Raw genomic sequence first — 21,885 nt, forward strand, 5'->3', positions numbered from 1 at the left:
TAACCTCTACAGATGAACTTTGACCTTCACTAAACTTTTGAAAGCACAAGTCCAACTGTTTAATGTTTAATTAGTACTTACAACCAGCGGTTTTCAAATTAATGAAATAGATATCAATAAATAACATAATTAATTAATTAATTAAAAGTAAATGTCAATAAATAAATATATACATAATAAAAAATATATATTTTAAAAATTTAAATAAAAATCGAATTTTCTAATTTCCACGACATCAACTTCTATACCCTTCAGTGACTCTTCCAGGTTGTGTGTTTCTCTGTTTGCAATTGTTTTTCTTTAACATATAATTTGGCCATAATACAAAGCCAGACTCCTGGAAAGTGAACAGAGTAAGTTTCACTGGTTTAGCAAATTTGGCTTCAGTACATCTCGTCTGTCATGATGTTGGCACAGTCATATTACTTTTTTATAGCCTGAACATTCTCTTTTTTTTTGTTTTGTTTTGTTTCAAGATTCCTAGCTTGAAACAACGCAGGTAATATTTAAAGGGGAAGTCAACCCAACATGTTCCTTTACAACAAGCCCTATGCAGGCCTGCTAGTCTCAACATAGCATTCTGTTTAATATTACGTTTTTAAAATATGGATAAAGGAGCAAAATCCAACCGTTTTTATCTATCTCAGGGGACAGCCATTTTGCTACTTACTGTCGACTGAAAATGACATCACAGTTATTCAGAGCTCATTCAACTCATTCACTCCTAGCCATTTTCACTGAAGCAACCCCCTTCGCTCACTGTTTTACTGGATTTTGACTGATTTTGCAAGGCTCACAGAATATTGTGTTCTATTGCTATACAAACATGGAACCTACCAAAATAAATTGAGTCTCTTCTTTCATCAGGGAAAAAAATATATTTGTATCTGTTTCCGTAGAATATAGCTAAGTTTCATCATTATTCACAAACTTTTGAAAACATTAGGGAAAAGAGCTTGTTGCAACATGGCCCTGGCTGATCGCTTATATTCTGCTGCCACCTGCTGGCCGTTTTTTGTAACAACTACCATTGCTTTAAGTGACCTCTTCAGGTCAGAGGCTGCATCAAAGCCTTCTGTATGCTCTAGCATAAAAAAAACGTAAAATACGTATAAATACGTTTTTGAGACCATAGCAATATATAAAATAAAATATTTGTATACGTTTTTGGGAGCACATTAATTAACGACCAATCACGGCTCCAATCACGGTTCATCTTGCCAACGTCACATGACCCAACTAAAAAAACAGGGTAGCCGTGATTGGTCGTTACCTGAGCCTTTCCTGTGATGTAATTTTCAGTCGGCAGCAAGTAGCAATATGGCCGCCACCAGACATTGAGATGAATTAATATTCCAGAAACGCAATATTAAACCGAATGCCGTGTTAGACTAGTGAAGGTGCATGCAACATAAAATTTTTGGGTTGACTTCGCCTTTAAATAATTTTTACAGTGTTGTTAATATTTTGGGGAAAAGTACCATCAATGAATATTTTTATTTATTTATCTTACAACAGCACAGAAAAATACTAACTACATAACTTTAATGTTATTTTCCCCATGATTGATTAAAGTAGCACTAAGGAACTTTTCAACCTTAATAAAATATTTTCATAATTCTTCTGATGAAACATTGACTTAAAACTAGTTAAAGTACCTTTGCCATGGCCCGAGGGGGTCTGTATCATTTTTACTGGCACGAAGCAACTTTGAGGAGGATGGTAGGAACACTGCCACACAAAAAACTACAAATGGGAATAGGAAATGTGGTCTTCCTTCAGACATTTTGTCCATTTGGCGCCACCATAATCAACGTCAACTGAAAGTTCCTTAGTGTTGCTTTAAGAAATGTTTTCAGTGCCAATCCTATATTCTATGTTTGATGTTAAGGTGGAGGCGGTGGAGAAGCTCTTCTCCATGCTGTCGTCAGACACTGTCGACGTGGCTCTGAGAAGATCTGCTGCCGAGCAGCTGTCTGTGGTTCTGCAGGGTGAGCTTTCTCTAAAAAACTTATTTTCTGTAATTCTCATAAACTCTTTAAACATCACCTTTTAGTTTACATCGGCGTTTCCTACCATCTGCCTGAATGCTGTCAAACCGGGGCAAGCATTTATGTTTTTCCCGAAAAACTGCTGACCGTTTTTTTCTTGGCCTTTGCTTACTTTACTTTTCTGCTTTCTAAATTGGTTTCCCAACACACTCTGTCTCGCTCTCATCACTGTGTTGGAGTTTCAAACAGTGCGGCAGAGTGCAGTTGAAAACAATTAGGAGGTGATCCAACTGCACCAATGACTTCTCTCTATGGGCACAATTTCTTGATAAGCATGCATTGATTTCACTTTAGTAGGTTGAACAAATCAAATTTTTAACCTGTTTCAGGTATTCTGTTTGAAATCTATGTGCATGATATCATCAAAAAAAAGAAAAGAACATTTGTGGTTATATCACAGCTTTCCCACTATGTTTAAAAAATATATATATATTTACAGCCTGTGTATTTCATTTCCTTCTTTGTAGAAACAACAATGCATCCAGTCCTGAAGAATCTTGGAATAACTGACAAAGTTATTTCTTTCCTCACTGACACTGTCAACGGTAACAAGGTAAACTCAAACCTTGTTTAACAAAATAATAAACCATCAAACACTGCAGTGATTCAATCAAATGGAACGAAGGAATCCTGGGCGGGTGTGTGTAGTCAACAGTAACTTCCTCTGTATGCCCTCATTGATGCACACATGTAAGTTCACTTGTTGCCAGTGGATGTCGAAGAGATCCACTGAGGCGTGGATGATAGGAGGATGAGATGGCCCGTATTAACAGTGTCAGACAGGCCCCGGTAGGCTGTGTTTTTAGCCCTCCAGGCCTTGAATCAGACGCTGTGTTTGGCTACATTGAATGAGCTGTCTGCAGGTGCTATTTGTCCCATCGCGTCACTGGGATGTCAGTAGAAGAGTGCGAGACTGCTGCTCATTTTCTTGCCGACAATTAAACACTAAATGTATTTGTTGTCCTGCATAGAGCTTGGACTGCATTTTGGAGCCTTGTGTGTGTATCCTGAGAAAACTGGTGTATGCTGATCCATCTTTGAGGAACAGCCTGGCGCAACGCAACCTCCTGCTTGTCACTCTGCTCCGAGGTGCATTCTTTTAGAAAGATATCTCATTAAGAAATGCTGTACACTTTTTGCTGTGAATGTGGGGTAGTGCATACGCACTTTTGGATACCAAAATGTATTAGGAACAATTGTACAATCCGATGAGAGCCAATAGAAAAATTTGGTCTTAAAGAACCTGTAAAGTAAATTCATAGACATGTTTCTAAATACATTATAGATAACTTTTAAAATAATGTGACTATGTAATACTGAATTATGGAGCTGTAGTGTTTCACTATCTTTGTGTTCCTCATTCTTTGGGTGGGTTAAAACAGCTTTGCAGTGACGTAATTGAGTGACAGGTATGAGTCCCACCACCAACATTTAATGAGAATCGTATAAAGTGACGAAATATGCTTTCTATTTTTATTGATAGTTCAGCTTTCAGTGGCTAACGTTCAGTTATGCTAACGTATGAATTGAAGATGTATTGCATCGCTAACGGCATTAGTACTTCGAAACGGCCGGATGGACACTTCAATCAGTCAGATTTGGCAGCGTCACTAACAATACTCTGTGGTGTTTCAAACTTAAAAGTCAAATATTCATTGCTTACCAGGGATTTCAACAAAGATAATGATAGTCATTCTATTAAGAAATTGTGAATGCCAATTACATCATTATTGTTATAGACCAGGGGTGGTCAAGTTTGTTCCTCGAGAACCACTATACAGCCTGTTTTCCATGTCTCCCTCCTTCAGCGCGGCTGAATCTAATGATCAGCTCATCCACAAGCTTTGCAGAAGCCTGATAACGATGCTGATCATGAATCAGGTGTGTTAGTGGAGAGAAACATGGAAAGCTGGGTAGGGGCTCTCGAGAACACATCCAAATTCCCATGAATCCACGTTCTTTCTATCACTTATTATTAGGGGTGTCAGGCGATTATTTTTCTTAATCGTAATTAATCGCAAAACTTCAATAGTTAACTCACAATTAATCACTAATTTTATATCTGTTCTAAACGTACAATAGAATGTACAATAAAATATTTTTTTCCTAAGTCTTCATACTCTTTAACATAAAAGTGAGAGAAATGTTAAACTAATAGAAATATGGCTGCATGTTTTAGTAATTATATTTCATTATAATTCATAAAATTTAGTTAAAATTATTATTATTTTACTGTACTGTAAAAAAACGACTGATATTTATTTGTGTTGAGGTCATTTTTCTGCCACTATATGGCATAAATTGCATTTGTAAGACATTGGTAACAGCTCAGTCCATTTTTCTTTTCATATTAAGAGCTATCTAATTAACATGAAGTAACTTGTGAAATTCTGCATTTTTTAAATTGTAAAATACAACTCCACAAATATATGCATTTTTAAAAAATGTATTACTGCTAAATTTTGACATGGGCGTGTCTGCTGCGTTGCGATTGGAATTCTCCCAGTAGAGGCTTTCCAAGTAAGGGGCGGTCATTAATGGCGTTGAAGGATTTTTTTAATTGACCCAAAATTAACACCGATTTTGACACACCTATTTATTATACTTGGAGCTAACCAATGCGGGTATGCCAAATTTACCATTTCAAGAAATTAAAATACAGTATTATTTAAGAAACAATCAAAACATATTTTTTTATATAAGATTTGGCCACCGGAAAGTGTTTGTTAATGTGCAGTTAATGCTTGGAGCTCCTTTGGGATGAATTATAGAGGCACAAAGCTTTTCCTTGGTGTTTTTATTTACTGAGAATGGCATGCACTTTATTATTGTGCATGTACAGTACATACAAAATTGGGTTACATGCTCTGTCTTGTGCATAGTATCTCTAATCATGAAGGCAAACAATAACAACCGGGGTGAGGCTGCCGTCCTAATGAGTTTGCTGCTCTTTGATGAAATAAGCAGCACGGTAACATGGTGAGTTTTAACATCTCAGCTATCATACAGTATGCATCCATTTATATATATATATTTTTTACAGTGTGTATATATATATATATATATATATATAATTTTTTTTTTGCCTTATCAGGTCGGGCAAATCACCAAACGATGGTACTCTCCCGTCATTCTCCCTCCCGCTGTCAGTAGTTCGCAGGTAAACTTTGAGGCCGCTCTCATCAGTCTTAATTTGGTTGCTCATATCTGTTTCTGTCTAACTTAACTGTCTCGTTTACCCTTCAAGGTACAACATGCCTTTCAAGGCCGCGAGCCACCATGCTGTCAGCCCGTACCGTTGCGTGCTGATGCCCACCTCAGACCTACTCACCTTAGCCCCTGCCCGTCAAGCCTTGCAGGTGGTCTGGAACGTTGCATGGCACTGTGGTATAGACAACCTGCTGGAGGATCTGAATGGCTCGACCGACAATGCCGAGTAATATACTTTGCTGCTTAGTGCTCTGCATAACATTGGATGTTCCTCTCTTCCTTTGCTCGAAATAAATACTGTATGCCCTTATATCCCCCTTATGTTGTGGAAAACTACATTTACTGAAGTGCCCTTACATTACAAAAACATGTTGTGTTCATGTTCCAGATAAAGAGAGAAAAATTATACTGAAACATGTTTTCAGAAGTTTTGATATCTTGTGTTTCATTTGTCTTCATTTCCCCGATATGGGGCCTAATTGAAACAGATGAGCATGGCTCTAATATAGTTTAAACTAGCTACATTTCATACTATCAGTCTACTTTTAGTCCATTGTCCTATCCTATGTCAGAGATACACATATTCTTTTAGACCTGCCTTTATCAACATATTTAGTTTAAAATTTTAGTAAACATTCTAACTAGCCGTAGCAGTCACGCGTTGTTGTTCAACCCTCAGATTCCATGCTGACTTGAAGCTTTCGGAGGCCCAGGTTGCGTCACTGCGAGCAACTCACCTTCCGAGCGCCCTGCAGGATTGCGTCCAGGCTGTGGTCATGGCAGTGGGACACAGTTCGGTGATCGCCGCCCTCTCAAGACTCAACATCCACTTGATGATCGACAAAATGTCCGTCCCTGATGCAACCACTTATAGATGTAGAGAAACGCTACACTCGCTCAGCTGGCAGGCTGCCGTGACCAGGTACAAACACACAATCTCCAAAAAAGACTATTGACACTCACATTTACTCAGAGTCATTCACAAAATTAGAATCTTCAATAACAGCATGCATGTTTTTGGAGTGTGGAAGGAGGCCTGTAGAAGTCAGGACGGGGTGAACATTGAAATACCACACAGGCCAAATTTCGAACCTCAAACCCAGAACTTTGAGGCAGCTAACTCACTCATAATTATAATTGCCAGCAAAAAAATCAACCCACAAATGTTCATAGAATACATTTGTTTGATCGTTGCGTCATTTTTTCTATGAATTATTTCTTTTTTTAAGTATCGGTACTAACAACTTTTAAAATGTCTGACCTGCTGATTGCGATTTTTGCCGATACAGGTTTGTTTAATAACAAGCAGCATACACTTTCAGTGTATTGCCATTAATTTCATTATTTTTTTTTTTGTTGAGAGAGCTCAGTATTATTAATTCGGTAATTTTACCGATTCGACATGTCATCATCATTGCTCTCTTTTTGTTGTTGTTTTTTTTTTTTTGTGCGTGTGTATGTGTGTATGCGTGCGTGCGTGCGTGTGTGTGTACTCATTAGTTCACCTAAAACCTATTAAAAATCTCATACCGTTCACCTAAACCGAATACTTCAGAATCCAGCTAGAGTCATGAGGTTGTCAGGAGACCCGAGGAAGGATCAAAGAAAAGAAAGGAAAGTGAAATCCAGCACTGACCAGACATTTCATACAATTTTAAAGAAAAGTAAGAAAATAGGTAATAAATAAATAGATCTTTAAAATGTTATGTATCAAAAGTAGTGATGTTTAATACCATATATATCCCTAAAATTGCATGAAATTAATGCCAATTTTCTGGTCTTCTAATTTCTAACTTCTTAATCCTGATGGGAAAATGGCCGCAAAATGGTGCCCAATCCTGTTATCGGCATTTGCCCATCCCTAATCAAAAGTTCTAGTGGTGTCGGTACTTGATATCGGAATTGGAGGCTAATCATTATTTGAGTACTCGTACTGGTATCAGTCTGAAAAAAAGTGGTATCGATCATCCGTAGAATTTAGTGTAGCACCTAGTTAGTTAGTGGGATTTAGTTCAATCCTTGAGATGAATTTAAATAAGAGGTGTGTCTTACTGTAACATTTTTGTCTATATAGTCTTCCTCAGTATGTCTTGTTTAGCTAAATGAATGAAGCTAATTAAGGCATGGTTTTTACGACCGCCATTATCTTGGCTGCTTCTGCAACTCTGCAGAACAGTGTGGGACGGCACTTCCTATAAATTAAATGTCTTCATGGCTCAGCAGGGTAATTTCTTCTTCTCCTTCAGTGCCCAACGTTCCGACACGCTTAATAAAGCATTCAAAGGGAGATTCGATTAATTAACCCTTTGACACACTTTCAAGCAGACCTATTTCAGAAGCATTGTAAAACCTGCTTTAATTGTTTGTAATGAAACAAAGACATGTATTCGCTTTGTTTCCTTGAAGATAAAATAACCTATTCTTTCTCAGTGCTCTCTCATGGTTGACCGTCTCTTTGCTCTTCCTCGCTGCAGGTTTCTCCAGGTGCATCCAGCCTCTGTGGAGGATGAGAGGCTGCTGGCGTACATCGTTGCATTTCTGAACGCATACTTCAAACATGCGCGCACACACTGGTCTGACCCGGAGGACAAGGACCTGCGCTGGATGTTGGAGCTGCTTCTCAATGAGGTCGGCAGCGTATTTTTTGTAGAAAAATCCGGCAAAGCAGCAATGTGTGCATCTCTGTTATGATAATCTTCTCTCCAACACAGATGGTGGTACCTGTAATCAAAGCAACAATACCAACACTATATTTTTCTCCCCCACAAAAACACACGAACAATCACGTCACAGCTTGAAGCATTCGTCTCAGATATACGGCAGTAATGACTTCCTGGGCTTGGATTTATGTTTTTGCCTGGAGGAAGATACTTGCTGCTAGCATTAGTTAGTTTTAGAATTTAATCAGCTCCTCATTAACATGTGTGTGTGTGGCTCTTGTGTAAGCAATGGGCCCCTCCCCACTCTTGGCATAATTTCAGATTGAATGCCTGGTTGTAGTGAGACATACCGCCCTCTCTTTTCTGTAATCTGCTTTTTTCTACACATGTATTAGCGACATACAACAAACAGTATGCAAGTATGGAGGACCAAAACTGCCAAAATTAAAAATAAATACAATTATAATATAAAAATTATATATAAAATTATTTAAAAAAACAAAAAAAACATATATATATATATATATATATATATATATATATATATATGAAAGTAAAAATAAATGTTATTTTTATTCCATTTATCGTTTGTATTTATTTATTTTTAATTATATATATTTTATATCTGTTTTTATTTTCACTTTTATTTATTTATTTATTTTATTTTTTATTTTGGCAGTTTGGGTTTTCCATACAAAAGGGTACAGAAATATATTTCACTGAGTCAAAGATCAATGTTAGAAAAAAAAAATCCTTTCATTTTTAAACAACAAAAATCGTTGGAACACACCATTTTCATGCAACCTCATTGTCAAAATGCAAACTACTCCAAAAACAAAAGTGGAAGTTAAAAACTGCACTCACAGCATTGAATTCTGAGTGACCCAGTAACAGGCGGCTGTGTAGTGGAAGTATACGCGCCTCTGTTGCTAGTTCAGGTAAGTCCAACTGTCTTCATGTCAGTGTGTCGACCAGAACACCACTTAAGACCAGACTCTGGGGAAGGATGGTAATCAATTCAGAGAAGTGGGGATTTCTCCATTACTCCAGTTGTTAGGATACAATTCCTCTCTCTTTGTGTGTGCTTGTTTTTGTTTTTTTTAAAGAGAGAATGAATAAACAAATACAGGATAATCAAATCAGTACTTTAAAAAATGAATACTGTTAAGTTAGCAACATTTACAGTGGAGGGCTGGGCGATGAAAGAATATTAAATCGTGATTTCGATTTTGGCATTTCAAATACATTAGAATCAAAGAAAAAATTATTAATGTGCCAAACGGCACAATGCGTTTGCAAGTTCCCGACTTTGTGAAAGCACCCATATATATTATCTATATTAAATGCTTTGTTTTACTAACATCGCCAGTGCTAATGCTAAAGTCAATGTAAAATCGCTTTGACATGCTAAGCAATTATATATATATATATTTTTAACTATGTTACAATGGTGATATGAGGGAGTTTTTTTTTTTTTGTCTAATATTTTGAGGGCCTGTTTGAACAGGCTATGGAGCGGTTGTCACACTGTATTTGCAAGAGACCAACTAGTAATGCAGGCATCTGATGGTGAATATATCTAAACAAAATTGTATAATTTTAAACATTTTTCACACATGCTTTTTGAAAGACATTGTGGTGTCCAGCACACCTTGATTTTTTTTGTGTGTGCATCCTTTAATAATTTCAGGTGCAGGATCAATATTATGCCTTTGAAAAAAACATGCTGACTTTTTTTTAAATATTTAATGTCAAGTATGTTTGCACCCTGAAGCAAAACTGCAGCTTTCTGACTTGTTTTAACATGAACATTTATCACAACGTCATCTGCGTACATTTTTCTGAGAACTTCAGGAAAAACAGATGGAAGGTCATTTATATTAACACAGAACAATAAGGGACCCAGGATGGACCCTTGCGGTACCCCCACTGTGCTGTCTAAAAGCTTGTGGTACCATCAGCGGTGGTAATCGAGAGTGATTTTTGGTGAACGCAAATCTAATTCCATTTCTTGGATCTTCACTTCTTTAGGAAAGAGTGTCCCTCCTTAATTTGCTGCCTGGTGTGGAGACTGCAAGCCCGGGCCAACACCCAGACGAGCCAGAGGAAGTCAAGAACCATATTAGCCAGAAATTACAGCGAGAGCTGACAAACCTCTTTAAGAACTTGCTCTGTCAGCTGACACACACCTTAGACAGGTAAGATGGTGTCACAAACACACTTAAGGCAATAACGTTGATCTTTGTTTTTGCATCCTCCATTACTATGTAGCTCTTTATGTTTGTTCTTTCTTGTTTGTCTCGCCTGTTTCTCGTGCCAGGCTATGTTTGGCACTTGCCGGCCCTTTCAAGAGCCAGCTGGCACTCCGCTTCCTTCAGAGCCTGCGGGTGTCTGACGCCCCACACTTCTATGGCCTCCCCAGCTTGGAGAGGACTCTGCAGGGCATCGCCAGCCTGACGGCCCAGTCTGGCTGGAGCTCGCACTGCCTTGACCTGTCGCCCGCCTCCCTCTGCGCCAAGTATCTCAGCGGCCTGCTAGAGGTCTGTGTTTTGGAAAAAATGATCAGGGACACTGACATATCTAATGAGGTCCCCAAAAAATAGAGAACTGAATGGCCATTCAGTCAGCAAGATAGCAATCCTCTCATCTGAGATGAGAGCATTTACAAAGCTGTATATACACTACTGTACGAGTATAAGAAGTTGTCTGCTTTCTGAGTAGCTAATTAAAACTAAGTTAAAAGATATTCATGGGACTTGATAGTAAAAAAAATTACAATGATTAGATATGGCACAATGCAGAGATACTGATGAGATTAATCAAGCCTGCCCGCTCCATCTGTTCAGTTGTTCCACAGCCCATTTAAATGATGCCGTAACGTGAAGCAGCGGACCAGCTTGCACAGCAGCCGTGTGTCCGAACCTTTTGTCTTTTTCAATTAAAGCCCCTGTGGAACGGGTTGTCGTGTTAACACAACAGTTTGTCCATGTTGATTGTGAATATGAATTAAGATCACACAAAGAGTGGAGGCTGTACAGTCATCACACACACACACACACCTTTGTGATTGTTCCTTCTGGCTCCGAAGAGCCCTAAAGCTCCGCCGACTGCCTGAGCTATTCGTTCTTCATCTGCTCTTCAGTGCAGTCCCACATTCCGATGGCACATCAAAACAGCATAATTAGTCTCGGCTGTATTAAAGCTTGCCTTTTGGATTCGTGATGAGCATATGTTAACATCCGACTGAGCAACATGTGTCCTTTCAGGTGGTTTCTGCTTGGAAGGTTAAAGTGGTGCTAACTTTGAAACCTCTTTCTTCCACACAGGTGATCTCCTCGTTTTATGTCAAGTGGGGAGGCAACTCCATGTCGTTCATGGGGAAAGGTGTTACCAAGAATGCTGTCGTCTGCTTGCTTCACTTGTCACATGAGATGATGACGGAGAACAAGGAAAAGGTGAGCGATATGTGCAGCCTCTTTTTAAGTTCTGCAATATTATAGTGTACTAGAAAGGATTTATATGAAGCAAAACTGTGACTTAATGGTTCACACACACTTGGCAGTCACATTCGGAACACTTGCACAGTAAAATGATATCAATTAAAGATGTTTGATACCACTTTTTTTTCCAGACCGATACTAGTACGAGTATGCAACTCTTGAGTATTCACCAATACTTAGGGCCACACAATATATTGAAAAAATATCGATATCGCTGTATTAGCCCATGCAATATGTGTATCGCAAACACATGCAATAAGTTTCGTATGGAACTGTGTGTTTTTATCTGAATTTGACCAGTCAGACGCAAACTTAAATGTGTAGGGCAGAGATGGGAAAAGTACTGACATTCTCTACTTAAGTAAAAGTACAATTACTTGTGTAAAAAAACGATTTTGGTAAAAGTAAAAGTACTCACTCAAATAATTACTCAAGTAAAAGTACAAAAGTACAGGGTATGAAATGTACTTAACGAGTAAAAAGTATATTTACAGTATGTTCCTTATGTTAGCAAAAATTGGGATACATCGGCCAATTGACTCTCTGACTTGCTATCAAGTACAAATGACCCTCTGTAGTGGCGGCGCACATTGCCCTCATATTTACGGGTTGTTTTTCTAAACTAGCCAATTGCACGTCATGTGATCGCGTGTCGTAGAGCCAATCACAAGCTGGGATGTAGGGGGCCATGTAACGCTTGATATGATTGGCGGAGCCAAGAGCCATTGACGCTGCTTTTTCTTCCAGATCAAGTATTTTAATTGTTTTCATGCATTTAAAAACAAAAGTAACGACCTTGATTTGAAAATGTATCAAATCAGAAGTACAGATACTCATGTTAAAATATAACAGATAAAAGTAAAAAGTTGTCTAAAAAATAAACTATTCAAAGTAAAGTAACAAAGTATTTTTACTTCGTTACTTCCCATCTCTGATCTAGCGTAATTACAATTCTGAATATGTTGAGCTTGCTTATTTCGCCGCCTGAATTTTTTTTAATTCTTTCATTAGATAATAAAAAGGTCATTACTTTAGAGACATGTTAAATATCGCAATAATATCAATATCGCTATATTCAACAACTATTTCGCATTTCACATGTTTTTCCAATATTGTGCAGCCCTACCAAGTACTGATACCACTATTACTCTTGATACATCACATAATTTTAAAGACAGACCAATATAGCCCAATATCGCGTTTTTCCCCTTAACCTTTTTCATAGCAGCCATGATGATTGCAGTGTACATGACCTATTTGCGTGTCTAAACCAATAAAAACGCAATTTGGATGATGTCAACACCTCTCGTTCATGATTGGTTCTAGCTAACCAATCACAATCGCAAGTTGATTTGCATGTTGTTCATGTTAAAAATGTTACATATAAGCTTGGTAAGTTTACAACACGTTACAGCCATACTATCCTGGCGCCCACTATAACAAAAACACAAGATAACCCCAAATCATTTTTTGCCATGCTGTTCTTATGTGGGAAAAGAGTCAAAATCAGCAACAACAAAAAAGGCCAGCAGAAAAAATGCAGGGATTAAATCTGAAGGGATTAAAATTGCATGAAATTGCCAATTGTTTAATTGAAGTATATAATATGAAAAGAAAATGTTCTAGGGATGGGTACCAATACCAGATATAACTCAATGTATTGGTACTGGCGATGGCAGCCGATACCCTCTTGGGGCTGTTTTATGATCAGGAACTAGAAATGAGAAATTAGAAGAATAGAAAAATTACCATTAATTTCATGCAATTTTAAGAAGAAAAAAAAGGTATATAAAGGACTTTCTTCAAAATTATCTGTCATTTGTTTGAATTTTTTATGTATCAAAAGTACTATTGGTATCAGTAGCGAAGACTTCTGAAGAGTCGAGTACTCATACTTATGTCGGTCTGAAAAAAGTGGTACCCAACATCCCTATAATTTTCAGTTTTGATTGACACTGAATGTTATACTGCATCATACTGGGCGAGATCTACAGTATGTATAAGAGTTGGGTTGGGTACCTTGATTAGTTAATTGAGAGATTCAAATTATTAAACAAAACAGCGTTATTATCTTTCTTAAGGTTGAATATTTGACATTTGTATATTTGTATTAGATTTCATTATATTGTGTTATATTGAGGTCATAATGTTGGTGGCTTCAACTAATGTGTTTTTAAATCTCTCTGTGCCAGCAATGGATTGTGACACAACTGAATATATTAACAATTAGGCCCCTAAATTATCATTATAGCATTGCTTGAAGTATTGAAGTAACGACTTTTATAGGCTACTGTATATAATCCGCTAAATATTTATGTGGAAAAGTTTTCAAAACTGATCTTGAAAGTGCTCGAATTTGACCTTGCAGTGAATGTCTGTTATTGATATTCTGCGAGCACAATGCTGCACATTATTAAAACATTTACTTAAAGCAAGCAAATGTTTTCCTTATGCCTGGACCAGGACATCATTTCCATGTGGTCTTTGGGCAACGAGAGCACCGCTGAGGAACCAAACGCTTCTCATATGGGTTTGGCCTGGCTCGTCCCACTCTGGGTGGACAGGGATCAAGAGGTATGGCTGTCCCATGCCTCTCGTTTTAGGCAAATGACCCGTGAAGCATCTTATGAAAATGTCTAGGCAACCGGGGTCTTTAGTATTCAGCTTGTTCACCATCTCTCCCAGCTCTTCTTCTTAAACTCTCTCTGTCACAAAGTGATCATTTGTAGACTCCTGGCTTTCGGGGACAAGCTAAAACCCCAAAAGAGCATCACAAGAAGTTAAACTATAAAGAAAATGAAGTGTGTGACATAGTCGCACCGATTCTCACTCTGTCACCAAAAAATAAGCTCACGCACAAGCTAAAAGGCATCATCAGCTACCATCATAGCCATATAATATATATATATATATATATATATATATACACACACACACACAATCATGGCTAGATGTTTGTTCACCCCTGACCAGTCCAGGGGCTTTCGCCGTGTCCCTAATGAGGACAAGTAGTATAGTGTAGAAAATGGATGAATGTTGTTTGTTCCTTCTAATTAAATTTCTGTCTACATCCTTCCCTATCGTCCCACAGGTGAGATTTGCCAGTTTGGGTTTAGGCGCTGCTCTGTCCTCAGTGGAGAGCGGGTGCCAGGCTCTGTGCGCCAGCTGCCAGAACATCAGCGGAGGCCTGTGGGGCACATTGCTCAACATCCTGCTTGATCAGCAGGAGAGCAGCATGGTCCGGAGAGAGGTAGATAAATTACTCACTTTTTCATGTTTGGACTTTGTCACATATACAAAACTAAACAGAGTCGTTCCGAAAGCCTTATCAAAATAAAGTCAGTGAGGGACCAAGCACTGTAAGTGGTTTATAATAACCATTCGATGATACAAAATGGTGGCAAAGCACTACTTTTTTTTAAAATAAGCTCCTCAACTCACTTCTACATAGTGCCTTGTCACTGCCACTTTTATTGCTTTAAGCTTGAGCACAAAAGCAGCAAATAGCTTTAAGTAGTTATATAGTTTTTCATAAAAAAACTAACAAACATGAAATAGGTTTCCAAAAAATTTGCCAATGGGAATCCACCAGTGATGCTAGTAATGGCTAATCTAACGCGTGACTATTCCCACTGAAATGATCTGACTGCAGTTACATTACAAAATCACAAATCATTATTGTATAGTAATTAAAAATAATTATAATCAGCTTGCAAAAAGCTAACTGACACTAATCATTCATTATCAAGTCGTAGTGCCATTAACTGCCTCTTGAGTGCAGCAGTGAGTTACATTTGACAAAACTTGAAAAGGAATTACACATTTAAAAATAATCATTCATAAACTAGACAAAACTCTGAAAGTTGAATGCTAAGATTTGAAATCTTGGGGAATGCTTATGAAGTAAATAAAAAAAACAAATTATTGGAAAATGACTCGTTAATTGTGAAAAAAATGTGAACTGAAACAAGTCAAAAGCGGGATTCGAAACCAATGCCTCCTTTACTGGTCAAATCTCCGCTGCACTACCCACTGAGCCACAGTGGACTTCTGTGTTGTGAAAATATGGAATAATGTAGAAAAACAATGTCAAAAGACATTTAATAAAATGGATGCTAAATTACTTGACAATGACTATTTCAGAAATTGAAGCAGAGATATTTGTGTTTTCAATATGGAAATACAGAGTTTGTGTCAGCAAAAAATTAAAAATTAAGATATGTTACACATTCTGTGCTGTTGACAACGTTTTATCTAGCTTCAAAAACAAAATCACTACGTCAAATAACAACAAAAACCATGGATGTCAGCTTAAAGACCCACAAGACTACGTGACTGTATGAGATCCCAAAATTGTATTATTATATTTATAAACTATGTACTTTATAAATATTAAGTTTGCCATGACAATATTAACAGTTAAATATGTCAGGCTAAAACAGACTGCCTTAAAAACATTTATGTTGGCTAATTTATTTTCAAATTAATTAATTACTTATGTTAAGTCAAAAAGGGTTGTCTTTATTTTATGTTTATTTACAAAACAAAAACTTTATTCTTAAATGTCACTGTTAAAAATGTACTTCCAATTAAGAGTTGGCAAAACTGGTTGTCAATTTTATGTTTAACGGGGTTTTCTGCATCTTTTGAATGTAACTAAAGAAATTAAGCAATCACATTGTGATTGTTAGATTCTCAGCATTCGCACATCTGCTGTGAGAAACATAATCATGTACTAGCAGCTACAAGCAGGCAGAGGGCGCTGTTGCTGATACATTGAAACTTAAAAGTGTGTACTGTGTGCCCAATCCCTTTGCTCCCTTTCTGTGTTGTTGCGTGTCCAGGCTGCGTTTATCCTGCAGAACCTGCTGGTGATGCCCATGCCTGCCAATGCAGAAGAGGCCCAGGACTCCCACTGGCAGGTCAGCAGCTCTGCCAGCTAGTTAAAAAGCTTTTTGTGGACCATGAACTGTTTTCTCTAATTTTCTTTCGCCCTCCTCTTCTTTGTACGCTCAAACCTTTTATTCCTAACTCCTATTTCCTCTTTTGTTGAGCCCCGCAGGGTTCAGAGCGAGGGGAGTTGTTTGAATTGAAGCACTACTGAGTTCTCAGGCCCCCAGCACTCCCACTAAAGTTAGGATTTCTGTAGGAACATCAATAGCATCTTTTTGGATATTTCTTTTAGAGGGGGTGTTTATCCAAGGTAACAAATAAATGAATAAACCATGGCCACTGTGAGCTCTATCTTTAACAAAAGCAAAGAAACATGAGCAAAGCTGCCCCATCCATGTGGGTTATTTTTAAACAGGCTTCCTGTGTTGTTTGTGATGCATCAGCTTGATATTTTACAGCAGGTTGCCATTAACATTGAAATAAATCTCACTGTGCTAATCTTGCTGTTTGTCACTCCGCCAGCACCCTTGCGTCCACAATGAGGTTTCTGGCGTGTCTTTGGTGGGTCTTCCTGCGCTCCAGGCTCTGCTTTACCACTGTCAGTATTTCCAGCACGTTGCGCTGTCTGCCGCTGCCTGTTACACGGGCAGGTACACTTTTCACCTCCAAAAAACTGTTGCTGGGGCTGCCAGTCAACTTGGGCTTCAAGATGGTGCTTCTGTTGGTAGGTTTTTACAGTACATCTTTATACAGCGTTTCCGCGGCTCATTAAAAAACATTAAAAGTCCTGAAATGGATTTTGCTCAAGTTAAGTCCTTAAATGGCATTGAAAAGTATTACATGCGATGTGCAGAGGTATTAAAAATGTAAATACAATTGATGTAAAAACATTCATGCTTTATTTTCATAAAGTCACCATAACACAATTTAGCAATAATAAATGTGATTTAAAAAAAAAATTTTTTTGTGGGGACTGATGACTAGTTTGAACTCACAATGAACAAAATCGCCTGAAGTCCACAAGTTGCTTCATGTTCCTGTCACATCCAATGTCCAACATGAAACACTAATGCCACCTAGTGGCAGAGAAATTACCTAACCACAAATCAATGTCTCCCAAGTCTCAATGCTTCATACTCTTTTTAACTGGAAAAAAACCTTATGAATTACTATAAAATTACTGTGTCATTTAACTAAATGATACATCCACATTTGCATTTGGAAACCATATTTGTCCACATTTATGTTAATTAACAAGAGTATGAAAAACTTGAAAAATTATTTTATTGTACATTTAGAGCAGATATAACAGAATTAATTTGTGATTAATTGCTAGTTAGCTATGGAACTCATGCGATTAATTACGATTAAAAATTGTAATTAACTGACTACCCTAATATATAAATAGTATGTGCATATATGTATGTATATATTATGTATGGATGTATCTGTTTATATATATATATATATATATATATATTTATGTATATGTGTGTGCATGTGTGTGTGTATATGCAGTACGAAATGGGCATCAAGCTAGTTTTAAATTGCATTAAAAACGGCATTAAAAAGCATTAAATCTGATTTCCTGATACCTGCAGAAACACTGAAAACAAGTGTACATAGTGCTTGAAATGAACTAATATGCACAGTGGCTTAAGAATGTGGAAATGCATAAAAAGTGACTTAAAAATGCATGAAAATTTGACGTTAAAAAATGTGTATGAATCTTGGCACTCCGTACATGTCCAGTTTCGGACAATTCTCTGCAGTTTTGGAGAAGTGCCGCGGCAGCAGCACCGACTGCCAATTCCAGCAGACCTCCCAGCTCCTTGTCTACGTCGAGCACCACGGTTCGCTTGCTCTTTTTCCATTTTAATGTGTGCCCACTAACACACTAACATTGTAATTCAAATCCATGTGGTTTATTACAGGTAAGAGGTTCGGGTTCTGAGACCTCCAGGGCTGCGTCCCCCATGAGCTTCACTGCAGACGCTCCTGCTAACAGGCTAATGGCGCAAGGTAGCAATCACAGAGTGTGCACCCTTGAAATTCCTGAAAATGCTGTAAAGTGGGTGAATTTGTAATGTTTATACTGTAGTTATTTAGTTTGAGTTGGTAAAAGCACTCACACTATTAGTACTAATTAAAAAGTAAAAGGCTGGTAATTAACATTTATTAAGTAAAATAATACTTTGAAATATGCAGTACAAAATAATTTTTTTCTACTGTCAATTACAGTTAATTTAAAAAGTCTACACACCCCGTTCAATTGCCAACCCTAAAAAAACAAGACTAAAATAAATCATTTCAAAACTATTTTTCCCACAATTTCAGTGAACTATATTTTGTATTATTTATTTATTTATTTATTGTTTTCCAGATGAGAGGTACACATAGACAACTGAGATAATATGGTTGCATAATTGTGCACACCTTCTTGTTACTGGCTGTGTTCAAAATTAACAATCAATTCAAAATGGCAGTCGGTGCAATACATCACGCTTCTGCTAAAAAGCTTACTAGGAGAGCTGGAATTTATTTGGTTTTACTTCCCCATTCAAAAATATTGTTGTTTTGTTTTTTCCAATTGAGTTGCAGGTCACAAGTCACATTAATTGTTCAAAAAGTTATTTGTCTTGGTCTAATTTTTTCATATCACAAAAACTTTTAATGGGGTGTTTTCACTTTATATATACACTATATATATATAACCCCCATTTTAATAACTTGGCACAATGACCAAAAAAACTTATTGCACACAAATTAAATTTTCTCTTTTTATTATCTTGCATAGTGCTCATACTGTGAGAGCTTTGCTGCAAGCTAAAATCTGACAGGATAGACAACAGGTTTTGAATGAGCAAAACAAGACAATTAAAAAAAAAAAACTAAATTAGGTAATGATAGTTGAAAAATAAAATGCACCTTACTGGTACATCTTTATTTATTTATTTTTCAAATTAGAGACATTTTGAACCCAAGAAGCTGGTGGTTCTAGGCTAGCACATGACAACACATTTGCACCAAATCATTCTTGTAGCCAACAACATTAAACAATTGTCTAAAAAAAGACTAGCCTCATTTTTAGTGGATACGTGACTCTTAGGCCAAAGCGACATCGACACCAGCGACTCGCAAGACCTCCAACCAAGCCGGCTCTCGTCCACGCAGCCTGTCGTCATGGTTACTCCTGACCTTCTTGTGGCCCACTGTGGCTTGCTGATTAATTTGCTGGCCATCTTGCCAGATTTTACCCTGACGGCCATCCGACAGAACCAGCTCTTGAGAGCTTTGGCGGGGTAAGAGGTCACAGCTTAAATTCAATGCTGTAATGATCTGCTAAAGTAATGATCAAATTAAGATCTTCTGCAGTTAACACATTTTGATATATGTTTTTTCATCAGCTTGGTGGCTGTTGGGCCAATTGAGAAATGTCTCAGTGAGCTGAAGGCACCAAATATAGTTCCTGGAGAGAGAGAGAACATCAAGAGTCAGGTGAAAGTCAAAAGATGTTTTTATCTCCAACTGTATGGAATAACTTTTGAGCATTTATTGTGCTAGTAAAGTTTTTTTTTTCTCCTTTTTTTCTCACCACTTTTGGTTACTATTGTGCACTTCAAGGACCTCAAGCTGGATATCGAGCGTGTTGAATAAATGCTCAAATGGCTTTTCATAAAACAAAGTGACAGTGGATTGTCTGTGGACACCTGCACTTTTGAGATTGAATTTGAGGATTTAATTGTCTGTTTTTCTTCTTCTATGCTCAGCTCATCACGCTTCTTCACTTCCTGTCTGGCTTTTCCAAGCTACTGCAGTCATGTGTTTCACTTAGCCAAGAGCTGATTGGCCAATTGGACTTCCTAAAACAATTGTTGCCCACCCTTGTTGCAGCACTCACCCTCAACACGGAAGGATTAGGTGTGGGCCTTATAATCATTATAAACTGAATTGCTATCTATGCCATTTTAGCATCTATAAAGTTATTCATCTGTTATTCGTCTTGTTCAGCCATTTATTTGACATAACGTTACATGTTTAAACCCCAGATGCAGACACGCGGAATACCGTCCTCGCATGCTGGGCGGATGTGTTTACGCTCATGGCTACTCTGGTGAAGAGGGACAGTTTTACCGTGTATGCATCTGTTTCTGATGCACTGGGGATACGCTGGCGGATGTTCACAGGTACTGTTATGTATCCTATTTTCGGGGTTATTTTATCGCAGCGTAATCTGAAATTTCTGAACAAAAATTAATGCAATTTTTTTTCACCAAATCCTGATTAACAGCCAAAAGTCAGACAAAATAAGCAACAACTGTTAATTTTTGTGAAAAACTATAGTTTGTGTTGTGACCTCACAAGAACCGCTGATGGGCCGGTGCTGGCCCGCAGGCCAAATGTTTGACACTCATAATCTAAATTGTCCATAGGTGTGAATCTGAGTGTGAGTGGTTGATGGAAAAACATAAGAGTCCTTGCATATCAGATGAGACCAAATAAGTTCTAAATAATAATGATAATAATTTTGTTATTTAATTAGAAAAAAATATGAAAATACACTGATCAAAATTGTAATACAGAACTGATTGAAAGACATTTCTTTCACAGATCCAACTACAGTATCCCCAATCCCCCCCCATGGTTGCATCACAACTGTGCCTTTTGTCTTGCCTTACTATTCACGTCCTTAAACCACCTCAGCTCCTCATGGCTCCCCCAGATAGATGGCACAGCAGGGACTTTTAATCAATCCAGTAAAAGATGAACAATTTGAGCCTTTTTTCTGCATTAATGACAGGGTTTGTTTATGGCAGTTTGGTGTGGATGAAAAGATCCATCAGTGTGCAAAACAACCTGATGGATAAATATTGGTTGATGTTTTATCATTTGTCTACTTTTTATTCATTTCAGGCTTTGTCTTTCCTTGTTTTCTTGTGTGCAGGAACACTTTCATTGTGCGTGCATGAGAAGTTTGTGGAGCCTCATCTGCACAAAGAAGCTTTGCACTTCCTTTCCACCATTTTATCAGAAGAGGCAAAAAGGCGAGAAGGAGCAGCCATGACTTTGAACTCGGACCACAGGGCCGTTTTAGCTGACGTGCTGAGTGGTCCGTCAGCAAGCCATCTTTGTGATGTGTTGCTGCAGGTGAGGAGCGGGATGAACAATGCTGTATGGCCGTACTTCAAAAATACACTACTTTTTATTTATCTATTTTTTTATTTTAGAGTTTTGAAAGGCGGACTCTTCAGGATCCACTTAAAAAATTGACAGCCAGAGCTTTGATGGCGCTACTGGCCAGCAGCGATGCAGCACAGAACCATGCTGCTACAGGTAGCGTGCCTTTTTGTAACGCGGTCTTGTTGTCGGTATAAAAATGTCTACACACATCCATCCATTATCTGATCCGGTTATCCTCACGAGGGTCACGGGCATGCTGGAGCCCATCTTGCAGTATTTAACCCGTAGCCATGTTATATGCAATTTTTATTGATGTCAAAATGTGACCAATAAGAATAATTTTAGCATACAACCCGCCCCCACCCCCCACACCCCCATTCTAACAGCGGA

At 37.8% G+C, this 21,885-nt stretch overlaps 1 protein-coding gene across 2 annotated transcripts in view; it reads left to right on the forward strand.

The window, feature by feature from the left end:
* rttn (rotatin) overlaps positions 1-21,885 on the forward strand; it is a 51,094-nt gene that overhangs the window by 12,345 nt on the left and 16,864 nt on the right. For both annotated transcript variants that reach the window (XM_086065521.1, XM_086065520.1), the window contains exons 19-41: positions 1,892-1,991; positions 2,519-2,604; positions 3,023-3,140; positions 4,934-5,030; positions 5,146-5,211; positions 5,299-5,487; positions 5,941-6,183; positions 7,736-7,889; positions 9,953-10,119; positions 10,242-10,461; positions 11,248-11,376; positions 13,885-13,995; positions 14,513-14,671; positions 16,266-16,343; positions 16,837-17,038; positions 18,067-18,167; positions 18,249-18,336; positions 19,424-19,616; positions 19,722-19,812; positions 20,085-20,235; positions 20,364-20,501; positions 21,260-21,462; positions 21,543-21,648. In XM_086065521.1, coding sequence (XP_085921647.1) covers positions 1,892-1,991; positions 2,519-2,604; positions 3,023-3,140; positions 4,934-5,030; positions 5,146-5,211; positions 5,299-5,487; positions 5,941-6,183; positions 7,736-7,889; positions 9,953-10,119; positions 10,242-10,461; positions 11,248-11,376; positions 13,885-13,995; positions 14,513-14,671; positions 16,266-16,343; positions 16,837-17,038; positions 18,067-18,167; positions 18,249-18,336; positions 19,424-19,616; positions 19,722-19,812; positions 20,085-20,235; positions 20,364-20,501; positions 21,260-21,462; positions 21,543-21,648 — 3,190 coding nt within the window. The remainder of the gene's footprint in view (positions 1-1,891; positions 1,992-2,518; positions 2,605-3,022; positions 3,141-4,933; positions 5,031-5,145; positions 5,212-5,298; positions 5,488-5,940; positions 6,184-7,735; positions 7,890-9,952; positions 10,120-10,241; positions 10,462-11,247; positions 11,377-13,884; positions 13,996-14,512; positions 14,672-16,265; positions 16,344-16,836; positions 17,039-18,066; positions 18,168-18,248; positions 18,337-19,423; positions 19,617-19,721; positions 19,813-20,084; positions 20,236-20,363; positions 20,502-21,259; positions 21,463-21,542; positions 21,649-21,885) is intronic.

The sequence above is a fragment of the Leptonotus elevatus genome, chromosome 21 (genome assembly GCF_054856555.1).
Source record: "Leptonotus elevatus isolate MCC_2025b chromosome 21, RoL_Lele_1.0, whole genome shotgun sequence".
NCBI lineage: Eukaryota > Metazoa > Chordata > Actinopteri > Syngnathiformes > Syngnathidae > Leptonotus > Leptonotus elevatus.